Consider the following 9138-nt stretch of genomic DNA (forward strand, 5'->3'; position numbering starts at 1 on the left):
AGGTTTAATGAGCTTTCACTTCCTGAAACACTCTTCAGTGGGTTCATCATTTTAATAGCCAGCTCCTGGCAAGATGAGTTTTGTTTTTTGGGGTTCTTTTTTTTTAGCAGAATGCAAAAATCAAGTGATTAGAAGCATCAAGTGAATCCTATAACTTTTGAAGGACTGATGCAGTGTGTTCCTGGTTAGATCATTTGTAGTTCCAAGTGATGAGGTAGCTGTACTCTTCCTTCAAGCTGGCACAAAGTGTGTAGGTTTAGTATTTTTAGCTCAAGAGCTGTCTATACAATATATAAGATAAATAGTATTTAATAATCCTTAATAGCTATGCTGGAGTACAGCATCCAAACCTTTTCCCCAGGTATCATAGCAGTGAAGCCATGTTGTAGTTGGAAAGAACATAGGCTTTGGAGAGACAGATCTAGTTTAAATCCTGGTTTCAAGTTTTACAAAACCTACCTTACAGGAGGTAATTGTGAGGAATAGCGATAATAAAACAGAGAGTGCCTAACACATAACAGAGGCTCCGTTCCAGTAATGATTCTCCCACCGTTGCTTTATAAAGCCTCAGTGGATTCTTCATATTTATTTGTAATCAGAGCAGGCAACAATAATGGTAATGCTTTTACCTGGAGGGTGATTCCAAAATGGCTGATTGTGTCATAGGCAGTATTTAATGCATTTTCACTAGACTTTACAGTATTTATTTCCTAGAGGGTGAAACTGAGGTTTTCTGAGTCACAGAAAGGTCTGACAAAGACTCCTGAGGCCTTTGCTGATATCCTGCCCCACAATCAGGAATGACAAACCCCAAATCATCTGCAGAAGGCATCGAATGGGACATCTGTCAGTCCAGCATCTCCTCAAGGCTCTGTCTGCCCTGTTCTCTCTGCTGCATGAGGGGGCAGCTACGACTGAGGAGGTCACCTGGGGCAGAACCACTTCAAAGCCCTCCTCCCTCCTGGCATCTCCCTCCACTTCCTCACCATCCTTGCCTGGGGGGTCCTCACCTCAGATTCTTACCCACATCTATGAGAGGTTCACCCTGTCATAGACTGTATTTTTGTGTGTGTTTTCTCATTTTGTTTCTGCTTTGTTGGTTTGTTTTACATTTCTGTCTAGAGTCTCTAAACATAATAGCAAGTTTGTTTCTGAGAAAGTTCACGCTGTTCCCCTCCCCTCCTGCAAACATTCAAGGCTACTGCATCTCAGCCCATTGTCAGTCAGGCCAATGGTATTATTTTGTCAATAAACTGTGCGACTTTTCTTTTTATTTCAGTTTCAAGGAGAAGCTGGGGCCAGCAGGCCCAGGAGTATCAAGAACAAAAGCAACGGTCCTCCAGTAAAGATGGCCATCAAGGCAGCAAATCTAGTGACTCTGGAGAAGAAGCAGAAAAAGAGTTTATTTTTGTGTAAAGGTCACCCACGCAGAAGTCTTCCTGTGCAGGGTGCTTTGGTAGCCATCAGAGAGGAACCAAGGGCACCACCTCTTCTTCCCAGACGTTCTTCTCTTGGTGCTTTATTCTCTTCTTTTTCTTTATTTCTCCCCTACCCCCATCCCCTGCCTTTTTTTTTTTTTTTTTTTTTTTTGTATAGAAACAGATCCATTTCTTGGTAATCAAATCACGTTTGTTTGGTCTTCCTCCAACCCTTCGCATTTGGTTTCTAAACATTCCTTCATATGCCTTTAATGAAAGCCAGCAATTATCCCATGGGCCCTACTTGAATTTCTCTGAGGCAGCTACAGATTGCCCTGCAAGATGAGTTTTTGGAGATAAATGAAATAACTGGACACACACTCACACAAGTAACACCACAGCAAACCTCAGAGTACTGCTGAGTGTACCTGTGTCAAATCCACACAGGACTCAATATAACAATTTATTCTTGATGTATGCAATTGCACATTGTAATTATATTAACAGAGCACACTAATAATTTGTATAAATTATATATATTAGATCTTGGGTATGGTTTTTACCTTCTCCCATGGGAAACTTCTTCCTTCCTGATGTGGAATTATACATTTAAAGCTTGGTCGGTGACCTTTGCATACCGTCAACGAGCACAGCTAAGAACAGAGTGAGAGAGACCTGCGGCTGGTTTTACCATGTGCCCTGATTAATGTATATAGTTGATTGGAATGAGGTTTTATGAATATTCATGTTTTTGAAGGCCTTTAATTTCTGTCTGCATATTAGCTTTTAATGTGTGATTTTAAGAGAGAATACTTTGACAACTGTAAAAATCAAAATACTACTCTTTATAAGACATTTCACAAATATTCACTTACATTACAGGCTGGAAGTATTTTATTCATATGTATATTTATACCAATAAAATGAATTTACAAGTGGAATTTGGGCCTTCTCCAGTTACATTTTTAGTTTGGACTGGCTCAGGGTGGTGAACTTTGGTTTTGTTTCCAAAATCCAAAATAATCAATGTTCTCAGATAAGGAATCTGGGATAACTTACTAGTGCCACTGCCTGTTTTCACCCTTGGGAAAAATGATCAAATTTACCAGAAGAATATAGAATTATGAGTTTGATCCAGCTCCCATTACCCTGCATAAGGGTCATATGAGGGATGCAAGTGTGAGCAAAGAAGTATGATTTGAAGAGTTGCCAGCAGTGGTTATCTATTGGAAAGAAGAATGATGGAAGGTGGGGTTGGCATGACATGACTATTTCCCTCATCATCCTCCACTAGCCCTCTCCCCAACTCAGGTGCCTGGCATATGAGTAAGTGCCCATAATGTAGACCAGATGGTTTGCTGCCTTTGCGTGACTTCATGAGGGCAGAAAGACACAAGACTGCTTCCTCCAGCTGTAGCTCTGCCGTCATAAAACAGAAAGTACTCACAGAGCAATCAGGTTCACATTCACTTAGAATGCTATGCGGTAAAAGGCACACATGCTGCTGGTTAGCACTTCTCTCTGAGTTTCAGCATGAGAACTATTCTCAAAGAGACAGTCGAGAGAAGCCCAGGTAGTGAATAGCCTTGGTGCTTTATTATGGAGTTGGATCCTGATTCTATGCAGTAGGAGCCATTGCATTTTTTAAAGCAATAATGTAATCAGAGCTAAAATTATAAAGGTAAACCCTATAGACTAGAGATAGGCATCCAGTGAAGTGGCTGAGCAAGGATTCTTAATCATTTTCCCTCTCCTTATGGTGGTCAAGAGGTGCCCACTCAGATGCTCCTTCAAGAGAACTTGGCTATGGGGAGCACGTGGGGGCCGACCATGGCTAACAGCTTCCAGCTGCAACACCTTCAGACCCTCTACAGTGGTGATGCTGCAGCTAGGCCACCCCTACTCTCCCTGCCAACCACCGAGGATGGTTGGTTCGCTAGAGCTGCCCAACACAGGACTCTACTGAGCAACTTTTGCTCTAGGGCCCTCCTCTGGTCTGGCCAAGGCTTTCTCAGAGCTGCACCAAAGCTCTCCCTACCTACATCTCCTTTCCTCCTTCCCAATCTTCTACAGGTGATCAACCTGAATAAGGTCTGAAGGCACTCCCTGCAACTGCTCCCTCCACTTTTATCCTTCCCAGCAATTTCCCCCAGTAAATAAATATTCTACGGTCTAATCCCATCTGGGCACATGCTGCTTGGAGAACCTGAACTGACACACTTCTCCATATTCTCTCACCGTAGATCAAGAATACCTGCACTTTGGGAGGCCAAGGTGGATGGATGAACTTTGAGATAGGGAGTTTGAGACCAGCCTGGCCAACATGATGAAACCCCATCTCTACTAAAAATACAAAAATTAGCCGGGCTTGGTGGTGGGTACCTGTAATCCCAGCTACTCAGGAGCCTGAGGAAAGAGACTGGCTTGAACCTGGGAGGCGGAGGTTGCGGTGAGCTGAGATCATACCACTGCATGCCAGCCTGGGTGACAAAGACTCCGTCTTAAAACAAAAAAAAAAACCACACACACATGGAAAGGCAGCTTTACCATGTACATCTGCTGTGCTGGTGACTAGCAGATCTTTCCTCAAAATGTGTGGGCCTTTGTGTTTGTTTTGTGAATATATTATAATTTGTGCTATGTCCCTAAAAGAAAGATGCCCTTAAGGCAGAGTGGACTAACTGACTTCTCGAGGTCCTTTGGGATTTTGATACAACAGATAACACATTGATTCCCGTTACCCTTGTAAAGTGTCAGTAGAAGTGAAGAGAACCATTCTTGCATCCAGGAACGCAGTGAAGCTAAGTGCTGGAGCAGCAGTGGAGCCCATCAGGAGCTGCGGGTCCCAGAGAGCCCACTCGGACCAGCCAGATGGCGGTAGCGGGTGCTGGTCATGGAGCAAGGGTTGAAGCCTCCTAGAAAACCCCTAGAATACTAAACCTCACATATTCTTTTTTCTGTTTGTGCCATGCACAAGACCTAAATTAAGAATGAGAAGGTTTCCAGCTGCATCCATGTCCCTACAAAGGACATGAACTCATCCTTTTTTATGGCTGCATAGTATTCCATGGTGTATATGTGCCACATTTTCTTAATCCAATCTGTCATTGATGGACATTTGGGTTGGTTCCAAGTCTTTGCTATTGTGAATAGTGCCGCAATAAACTTGTGTGCATGTGTCATTATAGCAGCATGATTTATAATCCTTTGGGGAACTGAACAATGAGAACACTTGGACACAGGAAAGGGAACATCACACACCAGGGCCTGTTGTGGGGTGGGGGGAGGGGGGAGGGATAACAGGAGATATACCTAATGTAAATGATGAGTTAATGGGGGCAGCACACCAACATGGCACATGTGTACATATGTAACAAACCTGCACGTTGTGCACACATACCCTAGAACTTAAAGTATAATAAAAAAGAAAAATCTTTTAAAAATGCAGACTGTAAAAAAAAATAAATAAAAACGCACACACAAAAAAGAATGAGAGATTTCATAATCACCTCTCCGATATACTAAGCAGGGGCCAAATAATCTAGGAACTGTTTGGTCACTTATTTTGGGAATGCATTCATTGTGCAGCTTTTGAACAGGCTGACTTTCCAATCTTATTTTCTTTAACATCGGTCAGTGTCGGTGTCTACCAGCACAGGCCATTGGCCAGCAGTTGATCAGGCATGTGTCAAGTATTGGAGAGAACTCAATCGCAATTAAAAATTGGCAACTAAAAATCCCAGAAGAGGATAACGCGCACGTGCTTCAATTAGGAAGGGGCAAACAGCTTGCAGTGGGTAAGATATTCTCATGACTTTGACCCTGCCCTGTGTTGGCTCATTTCCCCACGTGATCCAGTGCCTTTTGTTGACTGTTCACTTTAACACTCCATATGCAAAACAGCATTTCCAGAGAAAACAGCTTTTCAACTGAAGGGAAAACAGAATATATATATGTGTGTGTGTGCATGTGTGTGTGTGTATGTGTGTGTATATGTGTGTGTGTGTATGTGTGTGTGTATGTGTGTGTATATGTGTGTGTGTGTGTGTGTGTATATATATATATATATTTTTTTTTTTTTTTTTTTTTTTTTTTGCAGAGAAGAAATAAATGGATTGCAACAGGAAATCTCAGTAGGCAGGATGGCCCTCACCTGAGACATTACACCTGTTCTCAGTCCCAAGTGTGAAAATCCTAAATTGAGGTGGCCTTGAAAGGATATTTCTGTTTATCACTTTTTTACTTGCTAAATTGAAAGCACTGCCCCAGTGTGGCCCTGCAGTAAAAACGATGTGGCCTTTATTCATTCTCAGTTTCTCTTTTACATTTTCCCTCAGAGCAAGAACATGAACCAATGCCTTCAATAGCTGTAGTGATGCTGGCCTTCATTTCTACTCTCTTTAAAAGGTGCTAAGAAAACAGTAGAGGTTTCCTAGATGCTCACTGTTGTCATTGCCATGTTTAGGGTCCTGCTTTTCCTAAATTATTCCAAATAGTACCCTACCTTCCTAAATTCTTTAGCCCAGAACCCCACCCCTTGGCCAAACTGCTAAAAACCAGAGCAGGGAGGCAAAGTAGGGAACACAAAGAGCAATGGAAGGAGGATCATGTTTTCTCTCCCTCTTCCTTGTGTTTTGATTTTTTGTTTGTCTCTCCTGAGGTTTGATTGAATGAGGCAAAACTAACTAAAAGCCATGCTTTGAGGCAGCCCGGTCTCTCCTCACCTCTGATGGTATAGGCTGGGCAAACTGTCTGTTCAGTGAGCCACATCATTTTAACATCTCAGCCTTCTGTGACTCTTGGCTCACACACACCACACGTCACAAAGCTGAGAGTAGGAGAAGGCTCCGTTCACTGAAATGGGCCATAATGTAATCTGCTGGTGCTATAATTAAGGTGAGTTAAGGGCTATGCAGTGTTTGCATCACATAGAGACATAGGACAATGGGGGAATTCAGCTTCTGTGCAAATGGTTATCATTGACCCAAAGCCAAGGGGGTCTTCCTGGGTTTTGGAATGTTGATCACTGTGTGCCACTGCCACCAAAATCACTAAGTCTCAAAATGTAAGGCAAAACATTTGGGATGTACAGATTGCATCTCAGGATTTCTTTTTTTTTTTTTTGAGACAGAGTCTCACTCTGTGGCCCAGGCTGGAGTGCAGTGGCTGGATCTCAGCTCACTACAAGCTCCGCCTCCCGGGTTTATGCCATTCTCCTGCCTCAGCCTCCTGAGTAGCTGGGACTACAGACACCCGCCACCTCGCCCGGCTAGTTTTTTGTATTTTTTAGTAGAGACGGGGTTTCACCGTGCTAGCCAGGATGGTCTTGATCTCCTGACCTCGTGATCCGCCCGTCTCGGCCTCCCGAAGTGCTGGGATTACAGGCTTGAGCCACCGCGCCCGGCCCGCATCTCAGGATTTCTTAGTCTGAGGTCAGATTGTATGTTATTTCATAATCACAACTTAAATGTGTAGCTTCCTTTCCTTTTTAGGGCAACATAATAGAGATTAAGTCTCTTAGCCACACTTGAAAATCTATCTCATGAATTAGAAACTCTCCCTAGTCAGAGATTTCTTGAACTCATTAGAAACAAAATGTGTTTTCTCCAAGGGGACTGACCTTGCTGTTATTGGGTTGTGGTGCATTTGAGTAAGACCAGGGTAATCCATTTATACTTTCCAATTACAGTTTGTATTAGGTTTAACTCAAAGTGAAGCCATCACTTACACTGTGTACACACAGCTTACACTGGGGCCTGTTTCATGCGTCCACACCCAAACCACTACTTTGAGGATTAGGCACAACTTTGCACTTCCCATGACATATAGTGATCATGAGGTCTCTTCTGACAGTAAGAGCATACACTTAACCATAGTTTCTGGAGGTGTGAAGAAAAGAATTATCTCAAAGACAGAAGCATTGTCAGGGTAGAGGCCACTTCAAGTTGCCTACCATGTGATCAGAGGAGCCTGGATGCAGAAAAACCACTGCTGGGAGGATGTGCTTGAGCTTCTAGACGTTGAATCCCTGCAGAGAATTCAGACATGAACTGCACAGGGATTCTTCCATGCAGGAGTGTCCTTACCCATGGCAGTAAGGACATGGAAGAAGGGCCCTAGGTCTAGGTCCTGTGGAATGGGAGGTGTCAATGCAGGCAGGAGCTCATCTTGGGGACATTCCTAGACTGTTCCCAAAGGGTCAACAGGTCTCCCATGCTCTTCCCTCAGGTCCTCAGAGGAGGGGGAGAAAAGGCAGGCTGCTTCCCACTTACTGAGAGCAAAGAATTCAAATGGACATTTGACCTTTTGACCTGACCAACCCTCACCAAAGCCTGTCCTCTCTGTGATCAAGTCATTTTGAGGCTGGCTCATGATGCACCTTCTTCTCATTTCCCCAGGTGACCTTACTCCCTTCTAAGGCTACAATTCCCACCTTTGCAGTGATGTCTCCCTCATCTTTTGCTTTAGCTCCGTCTCTATGCAGCATCATTAGGGTGACCCATGGGCATGAGAAATTCTGTATATAATACAGATAATTCCTGAGCATAGGGTGACCATACTCCATGCCTAGAAATGAGATAATTCAATTTTATGACACCTGGAGAGATCTCCAGGGCTCATAAGACTCAACTCTCACTGGAGATAGAGGGCCAGAACCCCCATGTCTTTCCATTTCTACAGAATGGAGACAGACTTTGCCCAAAGGTCACTAAGCTAGTTTGCTCTTACTCTATCCCAGGCACCCTGATGGCGCTTTCATTGCCTATAATGACTAGGTGTGAGGGAAGGGAGGACCATTTGCAAATAAGAATATGATTTGCTGGCCCAAACCACTGGGCTCCCAATGGACACTTCCCAGCTGAAGCCAGCACTACTGTGGCTCAGGCACACTCAGCAGAGGAGACCAGCTCCTCTGCCTGCTACTAATTTTCAAAGCTCTATACAGGGTGTGTATCCTGCATACCATGGGCTGGGGAGAATGCTGGGCATCTGTTTGTGAGCTTGAATTGTAAAAAAAAAAAAAAAAAAAAAAAAAAAAAAAGACTCATTTATTTTCGTTAGCCTCTTCTGCAATTTAGCATTTCTTTCAGTTATGAATATGTGCAACAAACTATAATAGTATTAACAGTGCCTGGGAAAATGGAAATCATAAACATTTTTAGATCAGTTTACACTGCAGATATTGTGATACATTATCCCACTCACCACTACTTCAAAATTATGGTACTTATAAGACCGTCTACTACATTGTGTTATTTAAAGAATTAATAAAGCAGTGCATTAACTTCTAAATCAAAGTTTGTTTTAAAATATTCTAATAATTGTATTTTCAATATTATTAGTTTCTTCTGTAATACCCTGTGTTCTACTTTATTTGTATAAAATATTTACGATAAGAAAGGGTCCTGAGACTTCATCAGACTACCAGAGAGATGACGGTCCAAGCAAGGTTAGAAACCAACTCTAAGAGCTGCGGCCCCAGGCCCAGCCAGGCAGGAGAGGAGTTCTTTTTGGAAATGAACTGGAAAAGGCTCTTCTTGTGGATACATATTCCTTTCTGTTGTCTTCCAAGCTGTTTCTTATCCTCCTATACCATATGTGCCCCTGAGGATTTTCTTCAATGGGTCTTGGAAATGTATAAAAATTAACTCAATACCTATGAGGAGAAAATGTTTCCAAAGTTGGAACAGGATCTCAAACTTCATTGCCAGGCATTGCC

General features: G+C 43.0%; 1 protein-coding gene across 5 annotated transcripts in view; it reads left to right on the plus strand.

Moving 5' to 3' along the window:
* CARMIL1 (capping protein regulator and myosin 1 linker 1) overlaps positions 1 to 2359 on the plus strand; it is a 344245-nt gene extending 341886 nt beyond the window's left edge. For all 5 annotated transcript variants that reach the window (XM_030929491.1, XM_030929490.1, XM_030929489.1 and 2 more), the window contains one exon: positions 1280 to 2359. In XM_030929491.1, the coding sequence (XP_030785351.1) occupies positions 1280 to 1416 (137 nt within the window). In that variant the 3' untranslated portion in view covers positions 1417 to 2359. The remainder of the gene's footprint in view (positions 1 to 1279) is intronic.
* The last annotated feature ends 6779 nt before the right edge of the window (positions 2360 to 9138 follow it).

Source organism: Rhinopithecus roxellana, chromosome 4, assembly GCF_007565055.1.
Source record: "Rhinopithecus roxellana isolate Shanxi Qingling chromosome 4, ASM756505v1, whole genome shotgun sequence".
Lineage (NCBI taxonomy): Eukaryota > Metazoa > Chordata > Mammalia > Primates > Cercopithecidae > Rhinopithecus > Rhinopithecus roxellana.